Source organism: Neopsephotus bourkii, unplaced genomic scaffold, assembly GCF_033783945.1.
Source record: "Neopsephotus bourkii isolate Nb327-2 ecotype Australia unplaced genomic scaffold, CSIRO-AGI_Nbou_v1 NB_1511, whole genome shotgun sequence".
NCBI classification, from domain to species: domain Eukaryota; kingdom Metazoa; phylum Chordata; class Aves; order Psittaciformes; family Psittacidae; genus Neopsephotus; species Neopsephotus bourkii.
In genome coordinates this window covers 6801876-6823978 of record NW_026901987.1, presented here as the reverse complement: position 1 = coordinate 6823978, position 22103 = coordinate 6801876, and the positions used below count along the sequence as shown (strand labels likewise).

At 37.3% G+C, this 22103-nt stretch overlaps 1 protein-coding gene across 3 annotated transcripts in view; it reads left to right on the top strand.

Annotated features, from left to right (window-relative positions):
- Nucleotides 1–22103, top strand: part of ASCC3 (activating signal cointegrator 1 complex subunit 3) — a 268461-nt gene that overhangs the window by 6824 nt on the left and 239534 nt on the right. For all 3 annotated transcript variants that reach the window (XM_061369871.1, XM_061369872.1, XM_061369870.1), the window contains exons 2-4: nt 5575–5718; nt 6489–6639; nt 9731–10314. In XM_061369871.1, coding sequence (XP_061225855.1) covers nt 5629–5718; nt 6489–6639; nt 9731–10314 — 825 coding nt within the window. In that variant the 5' untranslated portion in view covers nt 5575–5628. The remainder of the gene's footprint in view (nt 1–5574; nt 5719–6488; nt 6640–9730; nt 10315–22103) is intronic.

The following is a 22103-nucleotide window of genomic DNA, read 5'->3' as shown; positions in this document are numbered from 1 at the left end:
AAGGAATTCTTTTACTTCCTGAAGCTGAGTTGTAAAGAACCTGGCAATGTCAACTTTGGGGCCAGTAGTTAGTGTTGGAGGCTTTATCCTTGTGTGTTCAGCACAGCAATGTGTTATGAAGCCTTTCTTACTACCATGTGAACAGGTGCTTTAGCATGGTCGTATCACAGCAGTTATACAATTATGTATGCATTATTACAGCAGTTATAGTTCTGAAGTGCATCACACATCCGTTCATCCATCTTTGATGTGGTGCGACATGCGTTACTTAACTGTTGTTAGCTCGGAGGATTTTTCTTTGTCTCACTGTTTCTCATCCTCTCTTTACTTCCTTTGGCTGTGTACCTCTGTATTAAACTTCCATGCACTTCCTGCTTTTCCTTCAGTGACAAAGTTTGCTGGAATAGAGTAAGTTGAACCCTCTGAGGTTATTTTCAACCTCTCCTGATGGCAAGGTGTGAAAGAGAGAGGTGTAGAAACCCCCTATTAAGCTAAAGCAAAAACATACACACAGCCATGTATCTTGGATTTGCTGTTTATGCCTAGTGTTTCAATGAGCACATGTTATATATGTTGAAGATTCATGTATAGTGAATCTGCACATGTGAGGCAACTCTTTAAGTCTCTATTACTTGGAATGCAGCTTGTCTCTTCCTGCAGTGAATAAAATGGTGATGGGGTATAAAAATGCAGACATTTCTCATTCTAACAAATGAATTATGTCTTACCTTCTTGGAAAAGAAAGATGAGTTATTCTGAAAAAAGGATTGCTTTTTCTTTCTTTTTCGTTTTTCTCTTCTAGAACAAAAGTTATCCTAAGTACTGGTATAAAAGCACATTTAAAATGATTGTATTATTGGGCCAAGCCATGTGTTTGACATCACACCAAAACCATATTGGGCATAATCACAGGAAACGCCTCTCTAGCTGATGCTAGCAAGAAGTGTTAGGCAGCTGGTGTTTCATCCCATGTGGATGGCTAAGATTGTGAGAGGGAGAATCTGGAAAAATACTGTATGGAATGCATGGCTTGCAGTTCCATTATTTGTTTTTTAGGATGTTTTTTTTTTTGTTGTTGTTGTTTAGTGACTAAAATAATTAAGATCCTGAAACTGTCTCTTATATGAAGGATGGTGCACACAGCCACTGTTATGCCTCCTCATTATGCTGAAGCATTTGTTTGAAGTCTGGTATTCACTGAGATGAATACTGTGCATGAGGCAGTCACTGTTTCATCCTGAGTACATATTCCTTAATTCTGACATCCTCCTTTCAAAGACAGTCACTGTTTCTTCTTGAGTACATATTCCTTAGTCTTGACATCTCCCTTTCAAAGAGCGACCCTGCCTTGACTGGAGATCAGCAAGATTTGACCCAGACGACTTGGGAAAATTCCAGTGTGATGTCTGAGCCTTTTGCTGAAAATTAGATGTCTGCAAGTGTACATTTGGTACTACACCATATAGCATGGCTCATAAAGGTGCAAAGTATGAAGTTGGAAAATATTAATATTGTAGTATCTTCCTTTGGCATGCTGCTCATGATTAATTTCCCAGACGTTATTAAACCGCCATCATCCCTCTGGCTGTCAACTTAAATGCTAGGTGCTGTGTTTGTACTGTTTGCAACAAGCATGTTTTATTAGGAAGTTTAAGTGAATCTAATACAAATGTCCATATTGTTGTAAAATAGCTTTTTGATCTAATATTTTTATTTGTTTCTTTAAAATTGCAATGGGCAATACACACCAAATAGAATGTGGGGTGTTTGTTTTGTGGGTTTTTTTTAGATATTGAGATTTATTTGTAAATGAATGAAATATGAAGTTTACCTTTGTGTGAATGGAATTGCTGAGCTTAATTTAGCAATTCCAAAATGTGTTCTTGTCAGTAAAATTAAAGGGGGGGGGGGGAGCGTGTAAAGAAGTAAAATATTGTCTGTGTGGATGTATTTAAAATGTCTTCATGTGTCCTCATGTTCTTGCTGCTTTTACATTTGATTTAGATAATCCTGTGCTAACATTTAGTTTAATATATTTAAAGCACAAGAAGTTACTGCATGGTCTCTTTGCTTTTTGTATTGCCTTATGGCTGGGATATCTTTCGCCTTTTTAGCTTCCTTTTAATTTAAAATGCTTCCATTTCCACAAGTGAAAAATAGCAACCTGCTATTAATTGCCAGTGTATAAATCATAGAACGGTTAGGGTTGGAAAGGACTTTAGGATCATCTACTTCCAACCCCCCTGCCATGGACAGGGACACCTCACACTAGAGCATGTCCCTTCTGGGCAGCCAGCTTGTTTTGTTAGTGATCGTAGGAATTAAGTAAATTTAAAAAGGGTGTTTCTTTGACAATAATAGCTGTAACTTTTCAGTGGGGAAAAGAAAGAGATGGATCTGTTAGTTGCTTACATAAAAAAATACAGGAAGGCCAGGAGTGGGAGGAAAACATAATTAATTGACAAAAATATGAAGTGGAAAACTTCCATTACCTTTGTGATATCACTAGAATTTTTTTAAATGTTTCAATTTAATGATTGAAAACTTGCTGATGTTATGTGCCATGTTTGCTTTTGAAAAATAAAGTTTGAATGTTTTCACACCTGAATTTGAGTATAATCTGCTTTTATGTTTTACTTTCTCTCATAAAAATTTTCAACATTAAAAATACACTTGCTTTTAAAAGTAAAATGGGCTTTAAAATTATTGCCTGTCATCTTCTTGAAGCCTTAGAAAGGTGGATACTCTTTTACAAACAGAAGCTCAGTGGAAAGATAATGTTTTTTTAAGAAGCAGGAAATCTGAGATAGCTCTAGGAATCGTCAAACTTCCTTTTCCTAGGAAAGTGGGCCCAAATTATCCTTACTTGACTGCAGGGGAGAAGGGGAAAGGGGAATATTTTTCCCATGTAAAGTTGCAGTAAACTTAAATCTGAATTCCCATTCAATGTGTTCCTCTACAAACATGAAATAAGAGGGTACCTATTCTCAAACTTTTTTCTCAAGGGGGAATGGACAGAGGAGTGGCAAATTTCATCTTGCAGCTCTATAGTGTGAGCCCTGGTAAATCTGATTTAGTCACTGCTGCCTTTTAGGTTCTTGTTCCAAAACCAGCAGGTCTTAGCAGGATCAAGAATCATTTGGTATTACAGATGTTTCAGATCAAGCTGCTGGCAAACAGATATATTTCTGTAAAATCAGAAGGAATTAGTTACCCTTATGGTGGCTGCAGGAAGACAACAGTAGCTGATCCACTCTAAAGGCAGCACGATGCAGGCAAGTACCTTCGTCAGCAGGGTTTACTCCTAGGCCTACTGCATTTTTGACACTGTGTTTAGAGCTGGCTGTAGCGTGTGGAGTAATAGTGTAAGTTCATAGACTTGTTTTTCACATTAATGGAGCACCTGTCCCCCACTTTCTAACTGATGATTATATTTGTTTTCTTGTATTTCCTTGGTGAGGGTGGGTGCCATGAGCCAGAAGTGAAGGGCATGTGTGGGGTTTGCCTATAAATGAAAAGCCATGGGCAGCTGCTCTGCCAAACCAGCTCCCACTTTCATGGACTGCAAGTTCTGCAAGCACATTGGCACACATGAAGCAGCATTTAATACGAGCTCAACTATAGAGCTTAGAAGCTGCATTTGGCTCTTTGGCCAAGCCTGTGATCAGGAAGGTGTGCTCTTACTTGTCTTCTGGGGTTCCAGGTTTCTTATTTCAGATAATATTAGTGATGAATAAAAGCAGAAGAAACACTCCCTTTAAAATTTCATTTTCTAACAAATGTGCCTGCTGGAGCTGCTTTAAAATCTCCTAAAAGTGTGTGTGAAAAGTGAACTTATTTAAAATGGGTTCGGACTTTACTGTGCATGTCATTTCAGAAGGGACAGATAATGTTAAAATTATTTTGTTATAAGTTATTTTAAAGGACCATAATTCTATAGAAAAATGTATTTGAGTGTAGAAATAAGTAGACAAAATGAAGTGATCTTTAATAGTTAATGGCAGTGCTATCATCAGTAGGACATTGATTTACCTTTTTTGTTGGGTTCAAACAAAAAAGGTTGGGCTAGATTCCCTCAACTTTTAGATATGTTATTGCCTTTCCATAATGGCAGCTACACAGGCTTTTTTCACTAGGAGCTATGCTGCTATGAATTATGTGTCATAAATACACTGGACATCTCAAAAGCTGCAGTGTTGCTTGCCTTGTTCTGCTTCTAGTCTTGAATTTAAATATGCCCTCTCTGTCTCCTTCACAGTTAAAGAGCTTATATTTCCATATTTTGTAGCTTCATCATTGTAACATTTGTCTCCAAAATATCAGCTGTTGTGATAGCTTTTCTCAAAAAGCATCTTAATGCAAGGTGGGAAAACAAGCAGACCTGGCAAATCAGTGACATTTCTCTGTGTCTGGAGCGCTGCATCTGGATTTGCTTTTGTGCTGTATTGCATGGTTGATAGCTAAAATACAAATGTAGGCATTAAATGAAGAAAAATATTAAGGATAATTGAATTAAAGCAGGGATTTCTGTACAGTATATGACTCTGTGTGGCAAGGGGGAAGTAATTTTATTAAGTCTATTTTAAGTTATTTAAATTCTGGATGGCCGATGGTCTTCAGGCATGCTAAGAATTATGCAGATTGTTAGGTTTGCATAACGGTGTCATTAGTTGTTTAAAAAATAATCTAAATCTATTTATCTGCTACCATCAGAAGCTGTAGATGTGCATTAGAGTTCATTAATTCAGCTGTGGGCACCTTTTGAAATTAACTAACTTTGAGAATAGTTTCAGTAAAAGGCTTGGAACCAGTACAAGTTCAGAAGGAGAGCAGCTGTGTTTTACTTATAGATATGAGCCTGTTTCACAGAGGAAATAAGACCATGCAGAAACAGACTGTAGTCCTGGAGAGAGCCCTGCAGTGTGTAAGTGTGTGTGTGCTCCCAGTTGTGAGATGAAACATCCTGAGGCGTACTGTTTTCCAGTTTTCTGGTAGCCCTCATATTCCCTTTATCTCTTATAATAGTGCTGTGTGTATTACAGTCTTTTTATTAAATTTGTGTGTGTGTGTTGTAATTTTCGTTGCCTGTTTTGCTGGTTAGAATTGGCTAAGCGGTTGTCAAGAAGGATGCTCCTGCATCAGTGCTGGAGGCTGTTAATGACCTGAAAGCTCCCAGCGTGGGCTGACGCAGAGGAAATCTTCCCGTAGGTTGTAATCACTTACTGCTATGGGGGGCTAAAGTTCAGTTACATAGATTTCACTATAATACTCTTGTGTTAGTGGTACTAAAGGAGTAATTGCCACTTCGCCTCATTGCTGGTGACTTTTCTTTAGGGAAGAGAGAGAATAAGAACCTGCTGAGTGACCTCTGCATGTTACTGTGTATTGCCTGTGCTCTGTGCTTTCACCTCCCTCGTATTGAATCTTGATTATCAGCATTTTGAGTGAGATTTTTTTCAACTTCTTTAATTGCAGTGCCATCTAAGTTCTGCTTTCTTAAAATGGTCCTTCAAGTTTGTGATGCGAGTTTGTAGCATTAACAAAGCCATGTTAATTTGTTTTGTTCTCGTCTAGGTGCTTGAACTGGGATTTGACTTCTCATCCTATGGATCACTGAATGAATAACAGATGGCCTTGCCTCGTCTTACAGGCGCTTTACGCTCCTTTTCAAATGTCACTAAACATGAGGATTACAGTGAAGAATTAGCTGACTTAACGGTAAAGATTTTTTTTATTTTCCAAAGTGTAATTTTTAAGCATTAGTGTGTAAATAGTAAAAACCATTTGCTTTCTTCATTTGCACTGCTATTTTGTAAGAGCAGGCAAGCAAAACTGGGCAATGTGTGTATAGTCTCCTGTGCATTTCTTCATAGTGTCCTCACTCAAAGTCAAATTGGCTGTGACTTCCTGATTTATGCTAGGTCCTTACAATCATGATGTGCTTTATGGATAGAGTTGCTTGGCTGTGTTAGCTGGCTGGGCTGGTATTTTTTTAGTTCTGAGCTTATGCAGAGCTGAGGAGCCAAATGCTTCCCTTTCAATATGAAGTTCACCTTGGACTCTTGTTGGGGGATGCTTAGAATAAATTTCATGATACTGAATTAAAGTACTTCTTTCTCCCACACTCCCCAAACACCACCCCCCCCCCCCCCAAAAAAAAAGGCAATATAGCAATAGATGCATTGTGGGAACCTGAAATGTAAAATGGACTTGGAATCTTGGGAGCTATAAATCTCTTGAAGTTGCAAGTGTTTGGCTTTACAGAGAATTCTTCCTTGGAAAGAACAGGGTAGTGAGCAGGATGTGTGTATCTTCCTTGTTCCTTACGCTTAGGAAAGAGTGTAAAGAACAGGTAACAAGGAAACTGCTTGTAATTGTTACTACGTTCTGACAAAATGCAATTGGAGAGAGATGTTTCTATCTGGTGTTTAAAGGAACCCCTATATAGTAATTTGAAAGAAATAAATGGAATTATTTTTCATTTTCAGACTAAAAGATCAAAGCTACACACACAGTTGCTGAAGTCTGATCTTACTTGGAAGAAGATAATAAAGTTTGTTGATGACAATTTGGACAAAAAAGAGCACCAAACTGTAAATGGTGATTTAAAAACTATATTACAAGCTGCAAAACAAATAGGTATGTTTTCATTCTCTTGTATAATCATATACTGTTGGGTTTGGTTTTTTTTCAGGGTTGGGTGGGGGGTGGTTCATGATGCTTTCTACTTGCGTACTTTGCAGACTGGTACAATTTTAGTTCTACCTTGATGCCAGGCTTGCCCTGAAATGCTTTTCAAACTCCAGTAAATCTGATACTTATATGCACAATTTGGTTTTCTGTTTTATTTTAAAGTATGACTGTGTTGTTACATGGATAGTCTTGCTTTTTGATAGCATTGTTTTCTGGTGTGTGGTATGGTTTGTGATCAGCCTTTAGTAAGCAAAAGCAACAGTGGCAGTACTCTTGAGAAAAGAACAGTTGGTGTTACCTGCTTTAATTCCACATGATAGGTATAATGAAAAATTGGACTGCCACATAGGCAGATAAAAATGTAAGAAATACTTTCTGGTAGAAATGTTAGGTGTTGAGGAGAGAGATAAATAATAAATTTCACTCATCTGGAATTAAACGTTTAAAACTGAAATACATTATAGTAAGGAAAGTGTGAAAACTTAGTTTTGATTGGAAACTTGGTTTTTGATCATCAGACTAAAACTAATTCAGCTTGCCCTGTTAGCAGAATTTAACATTTATAAGCCAAATAAGTATTTGTCATTCTTAGCTGCAAATGCTATCTTTGAAAATAATTTGGCAGATTTGTTTTCTGTATTAATGACAGATACAAGTATCAGCTGTGTATTTTTTTTCTTTTAATTTTCACTTTTTGCCAAAGATGGCTGCAAAAAGCAAAAAGCTTCTGTTTTCTCATTCTGCCCTTCACCTCCCCTTCTCTCCACATCCTTCCCTCCCCCTTCGCCCCCCTCAGGCTTGCTTTAATAGCACAACCAGTATGGGGATTGGGTAGAGCAAATTGCAAGACTTTAAAGTAATAGTGGCAAATTCTTGTTTCATGGAGTGGAGAGGACAAAAGAAATGAAAGCAAATGTGCAATTATTTAGTTAGAACAAGTTAGAAAGAAACTATCAGCTTTGAGACATCCAAATAAATATGTGTAATGTTACAGAGACACAAACCAGTACAGATTACAGTGGCCAAGGTCCAAATTGAACTGACAGGAATTTTCCAGACATCATCAACAGAAGCATATAGTAGGGAAAGGGAATTAGCTTGTATGCCTTTTTACTTGAATTTCAAGGAAATTAAATCTCAGCCTATGCAACAGATACTGTAATACTGATTTATTTTACAGGGGAAATGTCACTTACAGAAATGGTCTGACTGGCTTAAAACAAAAAGGAAGGAGTAGCTTGAAGTAGTACATCTCTTGCCAAGTTGGGTGGCTTATTATATTTGGAGAGGGGGTTAAGTATTTTCTCAAGAGCTGATTCCATGAACTGGAGTCAATGACAATAGGTTTATTACATGCTAATTCTGATTTAAGAGCCTTTTCTCAAATCCTTCAATAGAATTGCTCTTTTAGTAGCGTGTACTTGTGTTCTGACATAAGTGACTTTAATGACGCATATTTGTATGTCAGGAATATAAGTGTGAGGTTCGTAGCCAAACTTTGGTCTATGCATTTTTAGATGTTGGGCTTTATTTTCTCCCTGTGATTTCTATATAGTTAATAGTGCGAAGGAGGCTGAGCTACCTTCTTCCTTTGAGATATATTTACATATATATTGTATATGTGTGTATCTTTATGTCACTTATCTTCCATATGTAGGTATCTAATTATCCTGTAAAAAAATACCACCTCCGATCCTCTCCATGAACATTTCAGCTTTTCAAAGTGCACCATAGGGAAATTCAAGAGAAATACCGAATTTTTAGTCAACTCCATTTATATGTTATGTTTCTAATTACTCAGTCTTGTTCCATCTGCTTATGCTGGGTTTCTTTTGCTCTAACCTAATGTAAATTGAATAAAGTCACAATAGTTTCAGAGTAATTAAGAATCTTCCCACTGATTTCAAGATGTTTTTTAACATGGAGAAAATAGTTACATAATAGAGCAAATACACAGACCCATAACTGAATAGCAGATGTATACAGAAGCAGGCAAAAGACCATTGATTACTGAACAGAGAATAGCCACATTTACTATGACAGAAGTGTCATTTAGGAGGCTTCAAAAAAGAATAATATTGTTCCTTTTAAAATAAATGGTATTTTAAATAGTTATTTTGAATTAGTTATACCAGGGGTTACTAAATGAGTGTTATCACTTCAATCTCATTGTTTTCTGCTGAAGTTTTGCCAGTTGATATAACTAAAGAATTGACCACATAAAGACATCTCGGCTATAGCGACTTGTAAATTTCCACAGTAAACTTTTAAGATGTTTTTTAAATTATGCAATCTTGTAAGAAATGCTAATTCTACTAAAATTGTTAGAGTGACAAAAATCCCCAAACAGTATGGTGGCTGGTTTTGTGTAGTTTATGTTTTATGACTTTTCAAATTTTGTTTAGCAGTGCCATTTTGGTTTATCAAATGGTGGGTTTTCTTGAGTACCTTTGGGAATATTTGTGTAAGAGGTGAATTCATTTTTTTTTTTTTTTATTAACATAGTATGATACTTTGTAGATATAAATCTAAATTAATGCAGTTATTCGCTTTAATTTCTTCGGGCAATTTTTGTAACTACTACACAATCTGTGGTAATTATACTGGGAATTACTACATTTTTGTTGTACTTCTAGCTGAGTTCTGCATGTTTAGTCTGTTATGAATATTCAGATTAGTCAATGAATAAACAGTTGGGCAAACTGAAAATTTGTTACCTTTAAAAAGCAAATAAATATACTGTTGTGAGTTTTAAGACCTCAGGTAAGTTTTCCCTTTAACTCGGAAAAATAAGAAAGCATTGGTAATCCTTAACAGGAATTTCTAGTAAGTGGAAGGATAATGAAGACAGATGCTTTGTTATTATATGTCTTTTATAATTCAGTAACTTGCAACAATTGTTACTTGTATGGTCTTCCTTTCATATCTCTGGTGATAAGACTTGCAGCAAGAAATTTTATACACTTATTTTATGGGCAATGAAAAAGAATTAATTTGAATTGCATAAAGTTACATTTGGTTTTGATTTTGTTAATAGTTGGAGCTGAAAATGGACAAGAAGCGATTGAAAGTGGAGCTGTTTTTCTATTTAAGACATTTCACAAGAAAGAATGTGTTGGCCACGATGAGACAAAGGCAATCAAGCAGATGTTTGGGCCATTTCCGTCATCATCTGCTACTGCAGCTTGTAATGCCACATGTCGGATTGCTTCTTACTTCACTGAAGAACAGCTTACAGCCCTCATACAGATGGCTGAAGAACAAAGTGATGAAAACAGAGTGGTCTTTGGTAAAAATATAGTGTTTTCATTTGACATGCATGATTTGGATCACTCTGAGGAGCTGCCTGTGAATGGCGAGGCCAACGCACAGAATACTATAAGCTTAGATTATAACAAATTTCTGAATAACCAGCTGAATCACTTACAGAATTACTGTGGTGAGAAATCTGATCTCAAGTCTTCGGAAAAAGTAGATGATTCTTTCTTATGGAGTGAAGTTGGAAAGTATCTGAATGAATCTCAAGGGGGTACCCCTGGAGGGCCAACAACAGAAGACCTCTGCTGTACTTTGTATGAGATGCTTGCTTCTACCAAAAGTGGTGATGAACTTCAAAATGAGGTACAGTAGCATATTAACCATACTGTGTGTATTAACCATACTGTGTGTATATACGATTATTTCATGTTGTATTATGTCAGTGTACATTATCCATGTGTCATCTGTGCTTTTTTCTTTTCTACATGGCAGCATCTTAATTTGCCAGGCAGAAGATGGATGCAGCAAGAATTTTAAGTGAATAGTCTCCTTTTCCCCCATAACAGAGAGGCTATTACTATTTGCTCAGCTTCTCCATTCTTCCTTTTTAAGCAGTAGTCAATTTAAGCTACCATATAAAAGTGTGAGAATTTGCAAAGACAAACATACGTTAACTTTCTTAGGTAGGTTCCATCTCCCATCTCAGAGCCTTCTTGTTGCTGAAATGAAAGTTGGGGCATTGTGCAGGTAGTGCTACTTTAAAATTTTGTTGTATCAATTCTGTTTCCTTTGATAAGGAAAGGGGGTGGGTTTATTACAATAAGGGCAGAGAAAGCTTGAGGGGGAGAGAAGAGTTAAAGGGTAAGCACAGTGGCAGAAAGGAGAAGGACCATGATTGGCAGCTGGTGAAGAGGCTTTCAAAGCATGTGCAGGAGGGATGATAGGGTTAATGTAGGCAAGAGAGGATTGGTTTTGAGTGGGGCTGGGAAAGAATTCCTGCAGTTTCATAATTGCTTCTTCCTGTGTGCTTTTATGTTTACATTTTCTTTCCTAACTTGCCCTGCTTTCTTCCCCTGAAAACAGCCAGTTCTCCTAATAGCTTCTGGAGAGGGCCCACGTTGTCCCTAGTCTGTCTTTTATTTGCAGTGTAATTGTAGACTCCCTTACTGTTATCTTTCACATCTGTAGCCGAGTTTAATTCTAACTGGGCCTTAGCTTTCCTAACCTGATCCCTAGCTTCCCGAACAACATCCCTGTATTCTTCCCAGGCTCCCTGTCCTTGCTTCCACCTTTTATAAGCCTCTTCAGCAACTCCTTATCCATCCAAGAAGGTCTCCTCACCTTCCTGATGCACTTCCTTCTAGTCGGGGCACAACCCTCCTAAGCTTGTGGCAGGTGATCCTTGAATATCAACCAACAGTCTTGGGGCCCCCCTGCCCTCTAGGGCTATATCCCATGGAACCTTATTAAGCAGGTTCCTGAAGGGGCCAAAGTCTGCTGTCTAGGTGCACAGTATAGGTACACAATATAAAGGGATACTGATCTAATTTCTACTGAATTAAAATGTATGTTAAAAACCAACACTTGCATGCATCTCAGCAGTTTCACATTCTGGAGTGATTGTATTAAGACACATGAAAATAGAAGACCGAAGAAGTCTTGGAGAAGGAGATTAGATAAGAGTATACATTTTTTAAAAAGTACCCTAATTTCCCATAGGGACCTGAAGTTTATTAGTTGTACAGAGGTAAAGATGATTTTTTTTTTCCTAGAGCAGCGAAAGACTTTTGAGATATAGTTACAGCGTATGCAGAAATAATTACACACTTCTGCATAATGCTTATAATGCCTACTGAATGCCTAAATTTAATTTGTAAAATGTTAAAGAAATGCTTGAAACTTTTCACTTGAAACAAGAAGAAAAATCTTTAGTTTTATTTTGCAACTTTATGATCATAATGGGTTGCTGTATCAATTGGCAGGAAATTTAAGTGATCGGTTTTTATTTAGGTCACCAATAAAGACTTCTTTTCCTTTTTTTTTTTTTGGAACATGGACTTTCTGGCAAGATTTCTATTTTCATGGCTCTGCAGGAGTTTTAATTTGATAATATGAAAAAATTGTTTGCTCTGCTAGTTATCTGAAGATTATTAAGCAAGAGTAAATCCTTTTCTTTGCTTTTAACTAGAGAGAAAAAGGATTCTTTCCCTTGAGTGTCTGAAACCTGTATCTTGTTTTGAATTTTTTAGGAAATCTAAGTAATAAAAATATAAATTTTCTCCCTGTTCTCCTTATTTTGGCTCCCATGGTGCCTTTTCTTGGAATAGTCTTAGTACTTCATTGTTCATTTTACAATGTGGAGGCCAAGGACAGGGTAAGACTAATTTGAACCTGATCACCTTTTGTTAAAAGCTAGCTGGCATTTGTATTGTGCTCTCTGTAGGAGTAGTCATGACTTGAAAATGTCTTCTGGGCTTTGGATTTTACCATCACTTAGGGATTATTATTTTTTTTTTTATGACAGCAATATTGCTAGTGGCATCATTAAGAACAGATGGTGCTTTTAAACCTGAAGATAACCCATTTCTAGAACTAGGTCATAGGTTTGCAGTATGAGATGGTATAACAAGCATGTGATTGATCATGCATACCGAAAATCTTACATTAACTGGGATGATGCATATAAGTTTCTATGCTCTATGAAATTCTTTTTTGCTTTAGAACCCAAGAAAAAACCCTACTGATACTAACGGATAATCCTTTGTAAATAAAAATCCAGATCTGTAAAATATATTTTCATATTTTAAAACAGTGGTCACTTCTATTTAGGAAAATACCACTGCCTGTTTAAACAAAAACAGAATACACTGGTGGTGAGGATGTTGGCGAGTGGACTTCTGTAAGATAATTTAATTTGATTCACAAGAAAAGTGTATTAAGGTTCCAGATCACATTAAGAATTTAAGCTTTTTTAGGTGATTTGAGAAGTGACACCATCCTGGGGGGCAGTTGTAGTGTATGTATAGGTACACACATGTATGCTATGCAGATTTTTATCTGCTTAATGAGCTGTATAATGAATCAAAATGAGTTTCTTTCTCCAGCACTGTATAAGTTATGTTTAAAGTGGTTGGCGAGGTAGAAGAAATACTTTGTTCTTTGTTTTCACTATTTAAGAATATTCCACTCTTTCTTTGGGAGAGTTTGTTTATCTGCACATCACTGGTGACTCTTAATTAGAGGAATATTGATTCTCATGCTTGGAGTGATATGGGAATTATAATTTATTTGCTAAGTGTTTAGGACATGTGCTTTTCATTGGGGACATAACATCTAGTAAAGCTAAATGACAGCTACTGAAGCATGCTTTTCACGGTATGTCAGATTTTGTTGGTAAGTATGAAATCGTAATGTTGTGGTAACAAAACCATTATATAAAAACAGGAAGAAAAAACTGATAACAAAGTATAGAGTTTTGCCCAATAACCATCATGGGGTTTTATTATTATTTTCATTAAAACTTAGCATGTAGTGCCTTCCTCAGTCCGAGTACTCAGTTTCTAAGTAAATGAGGCTTTCAGATGAAGACTAGAGACATCTTGAGTGCATTCTAGCAACTTTGCCACCTAAACCCTCCCAGAAGAAGTAGGAAAAAGTTGGAGAAATTTAGTTCCTCTTTGGTTACACCATGCTGTTCTCAGAGAGTGTGTGTCTTTCTCCTGTGAACATAGTTTATCTGCAAAATTTTGCTGAATTTTATTTTGGAGATACCTATTTCTATTTTTACACTAATGCAGAGGTGCATTAATCCTTTATCATAACAAAACAGGCAGAAATTTTCTGTAGAGATAAAATAACTAAAAGAAAAGAGGAAATGCAGTCAGAATTGTGTTAAGATCTTATTTATCCTGCATGTACAAAAATTCTGAAAAATTGTGCAATTTATAGATCTCAGACTAAGGAAAAAACTTACCCAAATAAAGTTTAGAAACATTAATGTAATTCAGGGTATTAGATTAAATATTGCTTCCCAGACAGAATCACAGTAAATGCTGAGTAGGTTATGATGTGAAACAGCAGAAATGTTTCAAAAAAATTTACATTGTAAGTAGTAACTTGTATATTTTGTGAGTAGTACATATGTTTACTTATTCTATAGGCCAGTAAATGTATTGTATATAAAGATAATGCACAAGAAGTTTACTGCTTGGGCTTCTTTCATCTGCTTTATAGTTGTTATATCTGTAGCTCTCTGCATTAAAATGTAATATACATAAGTACTTGAACTATAGCATCCAGGGCTTCCATCAGTTAAGTACATTCCAGCTGTATTGCAGGCTGTCATGTTGGGAAACAAACATTCCTTTTCACTTCATTTCTAAGAATAATTAATTATTCATCATTCCTACCAAAAAAGTAAAATATGTCTTCTTACTTGTTATCATAAGCACCTGAGAACATTCAGGTAATGAAAGCTACAGTTGGAGACCAAAAGGTAGTAAGGTGGAGTTTGAAGGTGCTGAATCCTTCCTTCAAGGGTCAGAAACATTCCTTTCAAATCAAAGCAGAGCTGAAATCAGAAAAGTATACATTGTGGAATATAGGCTTTATATGATGGAAAAAAAACCAAACAAACTCAGAAGAGGCCAGGAGTTGGGCAGCACATCTTCCTGTATGTATTCTTTAATAGATGCACACAATAATATACTCGCCATTGGAGCCAGAAGGTTACAGCTTTATGAAATTCAGTTTTCTTCATGCTTATTTCAGAATTAAAATTAATAAATTTATTTTGTTGTTTCATTAAGTAGGATTTTTTTAAGTACGGTGTTGATGTATCTCTGAATGCTTGATGTAGCAACAGGCTTTTAGACATGCTTTCCCACTGCCACTCCCCCTTCCCAGGCTTTGCTATGAGGTGCTCTGTTGTCTCTCAGGTTTCTGCCTGTAACTTTTCTTCAGCTGCCTTTGTTACTGGTGGCAATATAATGTTGGGTTTTTTTTTGTTGGTGGTGGTCGTTTGGTTTTGTGTTTGTTTTTGTTTTTTTTTTTTTTTGTTTGTTTTTTTCCCTGCTAGAGTTCATCTGCATTGTTTCTATTGCTATATCCTAATCTCACCACAAATGTCTGCCAATATGCTTTGTTGGTTGAACCTGCAAATGCTCTTGGCATCAGAAGCAAGGGGAGCTTAACTAACTTACCAATTCAACAAACTGTCAAGAAGCTCCTGTCTGATTGCCACCATCCTTGCTGCAAAAGAGTAACAGAAGAGTAAAAGAAAGTAAAATCTATTTAAACTTTCCTGGAATCTAGAAGGGACCTTTTTCTGTCAGTGATGCAATATCTTAAACTAAAGAAGACTCATTAACAAAAGAATGTGAGAAAGTTTGTCCCAGCTTCTCCCTGAAGACTCTTCCAGAGTCTTGTTGCATGGGTGGTTAAAATGAACCTTTGTTATCTGCTTTCTGGCTTTATTCAGGGCTCATTTTGTGATCACTTTCCCTGTGCTGCAGTTGGCCTCTTTTTTCACCAATTTGAAAAATAAGCATCAAAGAACTGTGCTTATAATTTTTGTCTAGATGATGCTATGCCTTTTAAACACAGTTCTTTTCATTACCCTTCAGGGAGTCTTGACATCTTTTAATTCTTCTCGTAATGGTTATCTTCACGAATTTAACAAGTCCTCATGTGGAAAATTGCAGTGTTTTAAATGAAGTCCAAATGTGAGACAACTGCTATTTATTCATGTTCTAGGTTAATGAAGTGTTAGACCAAGTGATGTATCATTAGTAAGCCCATGCTATGTTTATGCCATTTTCCAGTTACCTGCATATTTTCTTGATTTTTTTTTTTCCCAAATAAATCCTTTTAACTCTTTGCCAATCATCTTTATATTTTTCTTATCCACACTGTTATTGCACTTGCAGGTCTGTGCTCCCTAACCTACAGTTTCATCTGCCAGTTTTTGAAGATTTATGAAATATTGTCTTGCACTCAAGCTGCGAGAACAGTGAACTCTGAATTTTGTCCCTAGCTTCTGTGTGATATTTTATATCCATACTCTTTTCTCTTTAACCACCTTACACTTATATGCATTTTTTTCCTTTAACCATAGAAAAAATTAATTTCAAAGTAAAAATGAATTACAGCAATAGGTCAGTGATTGAGACTGAATAACGAAGAGTCAGATTTGCCCTTTCAAAATGGAAATTTATGCTACAGTAAAGGACATATGTAGAGAAGTGAGCTGGTCCGTGGAACTCAGAATAGAAAACATGGCCTAGATACATTCAAAGCAAAAGGCACTAAAATTATTCACAGATGTAGGGATATGAGCCAATAGAATCATAGAAACTAGGCTGGCAAGAACCTCAAGGATCATCTGGTCTGACCTCTCATGGCAAAAGCATAGTGGTCAAGACAGCCCAGCACCTTCTGCCAAATCTTAAAAGTGTCCAGAGCTGGGGAATCCCCCACTTCCCTGGTGACCTGGGTTCAGCGGTAGCAGTCATTTTTCTCCTTCTTAGTAGCTGGTGCAGTGCTGTGGTTTTGACTTTCAGCCTGGGAACAACGCTGATAACACCGATGTTTTTTAGTTGCAGCCTGTCAGCCAGGTCCCCACCCACTGCACAGACCACTGGTCTAGACTATAACACATCAGTTTCTCTAGGAAGAGGTTGTGGAAACACATGTTGAAAGCCTTGAAGAAATCCAGGTAGACAACGTCCGCCACTCATCCCACATCAACTGAGCAGGCTACGTTGTTGTAGAAGGTGATCAGATTTGCCAAGCACAATTGATGAATTCGTGGTGACTCTTCCCAGTCATGTGTTTCACTGGACTTGTAACAGCCTCCAGGAGGATTTGTTCCATAACTTTCCTGGGGACTGAAGTAAGACCAGTGGGCCTTTAGTTCATATATCAACTCTTCCTTCATTGATGATGGGTCTGTATTTGCATCTGTATGTATTTTTCTTCTTGAGGTCTGGGGTCCAGTGGTGAAATACATAATAATTATTATATTATATTATATTATATTATATTATATATTATATATTATAAATTATATATATAATATATATTATATATATTATATTTATAAATTAAAAAAATACATAGTGGGAAATGGGTGGATTTGATTTGATTTGGGTTTCTTACTCTGTAGTCATCTTTTGAGAAGTCTTTCTACCCAGTCCAACCCAGAATAACTCCAACACCTTCTGGAAGCATATGCGGTTCCTTATAATTAGGAGGTTTGTGTATGAAACTCTTTTTAAATGGTGGCTGAAGTTAAATAAGTAAATTCCCATTTACAAGGTATTATTAAGTTAAGATATTCCCTGTTTATAAACTCTTTTTCCTCAGTTAGACAAACTTGGATTTCAATGTGCTTTCCCCATACTTGAAAACTTAAGTTGTATTTCTAAAACTGTGTTTCCTTCAGCTTGCAGCAATGACTCTTCTGTTAGTATTTCTTCATGTGTCGTGGGTTCAGCAGTAGCAGTCATTTTTCTCCTTAGTAGCTGGTGCAGTGCTGTTGTTTTGACTTTCAGCTTCGGAACAGCACTGATAACACCGATGTTTTTAGTTGTTCCTCAGTAATGTTTACTCTGACGAAGGACTTTCTGAGTCTCATGCTCTGCCAGGGAGGAGGGGAAGCTGGGAGGAAGCAGAGACAGGACACCTGACCCAAACTAACCAAAGAGATATTCCATACTACAGCATGTCATGCCCGGTATATAAACTGGGGTCAGCTACCCGGTAGATCACTGCTCGGGTTAGGCTGAGTATCGTTCGGCAGGTGGTGAGCGGTTGCATTCTCTTACCTTGTTATGTCCCTTATCATTACTATTATTGGTGATAGCAGTAGTGGTTTTGTGTTATACCTTAGTTGCTGGACTGTTCTTATCTCAACCCGTGGGAGTTGCATTCTTTTGATTTTCCTCCCCATCCTTCCGGGAGCAGGGGGAGGAAGAGGGGGGAGTGAGTTAATGGCTGCGTGGTTCTGAGTTGCCGGCTGGGCTTAAACCACGACATCATGTTTTAATTAAAACACAATGAACAGATTTGACAATAGAAGTAGTAGCCCCACACTGCAGCTTGCAAGTCACAGGGCATGTCATTCACAGTAAACCAGGACTGGTCAGTGTTCTTAATTCTGATCAGAATAGAAATTATAGACCTCAGCAGTCAACAGATACAAGTTTTTCCCTAGCCCTTTAGTTACAATTGATTCCCAACCCCTTAGTGCTTCCAAAAGCTTTTTGTCATGTATCTCATGGACACTGTGGAAAGATGCATGTTATTTAGCCTCTGTGTTTTTGTTGTTTTTTAGAGGATTTTTGTTGTGGTTTTGGTGGTGGTTTTTTTTTCATATTGTCTGCCAAATTAATACCTGATATGCATATTAGTATTGGGTAGTATGTTACTCTATAAACTGCATTTAAAAGGAGGTAAAATACTTTAAATTTTCCTACATAATGTTCAGTGTTGCATTTGCAGCATTTTTTGAGGGGAAAATTCCATTAATTTTCACAGTGCTGCAAGAAAACCATCACTTACTTTATCTGATGCTGTCTCCTTTTATCTGAGCAAAGTTTTCTTTCCTAAAACACACCGCTAGAGCTGAAAAACTTGTAATTAAAAAAATTTTCGTTTTGCTTATAAAATGGAAAGGAAGGCAAGTAGCACGGAGCAAAAACTATGCGAACTATCTGTGGTTATTACGTAAACGTTAGGCTTACTTTTATTGCTCTGCTTTGAGCAGTCAGATGAACAAATAAAATCTGAAAGGTGCAGAGTGGTGTCCAGTACAGGCATACTGGAGTGAGTCCAGTGAAGTATCCAGGAATGATAAAGGGACTGAAGTATCTGACAGAATAAGAGGCTGAGAGCGCTGAGGTTGTTCAACCTGGAGAAGGGAAGGCTCGGGGGGTCTGATCTGAACAGGTCTGAGGGTAAGGGAGGGAGTAAAGAAGGCGTAGCTAGACTGTTTTTGGTGATATCCAATGGCAGGACTAGAGGCAATGGTCATAAACTGAACCACAGGATGTTCCACTTAAGCATAAAAATGTTTGTCACAGTGAAGGTGGTGGGACCTGAACAGTTTGTTCAAGAGTTGATGGAGTCTCCCAAACTTGATCATTTTGAGAGTTTCCTTCCAACTTTAACCATTCTGTGATTCTGTTATTTCAGTTGAATAAATAGAATTGGAGAAAATTCTTCTCTTATTTACTCCTAATTCTGTATTAAGTCTTCATTTTTTCTGATGTATTTCTTGCATTAAAATGAAGTGTAAACTATCCGTTACCCTAATGTCTTCTTTCGAAGTTAAAAAACTTCCTGTTTTATAGCAAGTTCCTTATTAATAGAATCTCATAATAGATAAGTGAAGTGTGCCTTTTAAGTACTTGTATTTTACCCTTATGTTTAACTTAATGAATTATAGTATACAGGAGATAAATAGTCCTTATGTTGCAAGTAATCTCAATTAGGTTTTAAAGTGACCTTGATTTCAGATGTATTAAATTGGTCTCTGTTCTGGGTTCAGCAGTAGCAGTTATTTTTTTTTCTCCTTCTTAGTAACTGGTGCAGTGCTGTGTTTTTTGACTTTCAGCCTGGGAACAGCGCTGGTAACATGGATTTTTTTTAGTTACTGCTCAAATGTTTAGTCTGACCAAGGACTTTGTGAGACTCATGCTCTGCCAGGGAGGAGGGGAAGCCAGGAGGAAGCAGAGACAGGACACCTGACCCAAACTAGACAAAGAGGTATTCCATACCACAGCACATCATGCCTGGGGTGTAACTGGGAGCTACCCAGAAGGGCTGGTTCACTGCTCGGTCGGGCTGGGTTTCGACGACTGATATTGTATTCTCTTCCCTTATTTCCCTTATCATTATTATTATTGGTGGGAGCAGCAGTGGTTTTGTGTTATACCTTAGTTATACCAGGAGCGGGGGGGGGTGGCGAGGTGGGGGGGGAAGAAAGGAGAGGGGGTTGGACTGAAATGTTCGGATTTACGGCTTGGGCTTAAACCACGACAGTCGTTTTTGGTGCCCAACGTGGGGCTCTAAGGGTTGAGATAAGGGCAGATCTGACTGGAGTGTGTCTAATCATATTTGTGGTATGCATTCATTGTTTTGGATTAATAGTCAGTCATCACAATGCTGATTTATTGGCTCTCAAAGTTGTTTCTCTTGATCTCACAGTTTCAGCATATCGCACCTTACAGCCGGTATTTGCTGTGTTAGTGTTTATCAAATGGGTGGCTTGGGCTAAGGTTCTTGTCTCATTGTACTTTATGGTAATGACTTGTAATACAATAGAATCATTGATCATGAAACTGATCTGGCTTATGTTCCCAGTGTGGTCACCACCTTTATACTTTCGGAGGTATATAATAGAAGTGCTTAGCAATTACACCTTTTTTCTCCTTCTCAGGTGGTCAACCTGTGAAGGAGACATTCTAAAAAAGGAATTAAGTATCCAAAAATAATGGAAATTTGTTGTTTAGAGAAATTGTTAATTTCTCTAAATCATTTATGTAAAAACGCGCTAAATAGGAATCTGTAATGATAGTTATTCTTTTAAGAGAAAATACATACAGTCTTAATTTACATGACCAAATTTCTGATATCATTTAAAAGCTTAACATTATTTATGTGAACATTTGATTTATTTTTTTTATGTGTAAGCTAAGACAAATGTAACGTTGTGAAATGACATTGAAATTCAGTACAATAAGAAAGAGCATATTTCAGAGCTCATAATGCAAATCAGCTATAAAATGATTTTTGAATTCCTAAAGACTTCAAACACTCCTTCAGTTGAATGAATTGAAGAGCATATACAGCATTGCACAGTATCATATTATTTAGAATAAGACAAAGCATGTGTAGATTTAGATTCCTACTAGTGAGTTACTGTGCTGTTTGTCAGTCACACACACTACAGACTCTTCTCTGTATTTAATTCTTGCTCGTTGCTTTCAAGAGTAGTCAGAAATTCAGCGTTTCATAAATAAAACTATATGTTCTAACTATTCGTATCAAAAAATTTGATGACCTGAGAAATGCTTATCTTACATTTCTAAACCTGTATTCAGTTTAACAGTTTTCAGGTCTGTACTGAGAATGGTTGCCTGAGCAGTCTGCATATGTAATTTACATTAAGAGCTCTGAACTCATTCAAGCTCACATTATAATACTGACTGTGAAGAGTGCTTCAGGACTTCATTTTTGCAGACTTGTATGGTGCTCAGGTGCTAGTTTTGAGCTCATTCTGCTGAAATACTCTGCAGGCTCCAGGAGAGATGCTTTAGAGAAAAAGGCTGCATTATCTGTGCACAGTGCAATTCTCTCTGGCTCAGTATTTGAGTGATACTTCTGTTTGGCTCAGAGGGCAAGTGGAGCTTATTTGCATATGCTGTGTACCCATTCCCCTAGTTACAAGCTATTCCTCTCAATCAGAAAAGTGCAGTGCACAGGTATGAAAGCAGATGTGTACTTTTTTTAAGCAAAATACGATGAGAAGCATCAGCTTTTTGCTGCTTTGTAGAATGCTGGATATTGGACTTTGCAAATGCTTAGCTCTTTCAAATATCAAACATGAATTTTCTGCTATTTGGAAACTCGGTTTTACTTGTCATTAGCTCAGCACATCAGTCTAACTGCATGTGCTTCATTGGTCCCAGAAGGTTCTCTGTTGCCTGTCAAAACCAAAACTTGGCTTTTCTGTATAAGCTGCTGCTCTTCTTTTAGGCCTAGGACTCGCAGCTGCAGCTTTTCTGACTCGTCTGAAGCAAAAGGGTGGTGAGGCACTGGAATAGGTTGTCCAGGGAGGTTGTGAATGCTCCATCCCTGGCAGTGTTCAAGGCTAGGTTGGACGAGGCCTTGGGTAATATGGTTTAGAGCGAGGTGTCCCTGCCCATGGCAGGGGGGTTGGAACTTGATGATCTTAAGGTCCTTTCCAACCCTAACTATTCTATGATTCTATGAAAACGTAAGGTGCTCTGAGAGCCCCAGTACAAGGCTGCTGTTTTCCCTGTGTGATTTTCATCAGACTCTTATTAGGTGGAAAAAGACAACATTGATGTCAAAATGCAATCTGGCAGAACCCGAGGCCAATAGAAGTAGGTTTAGTGTACAATCTT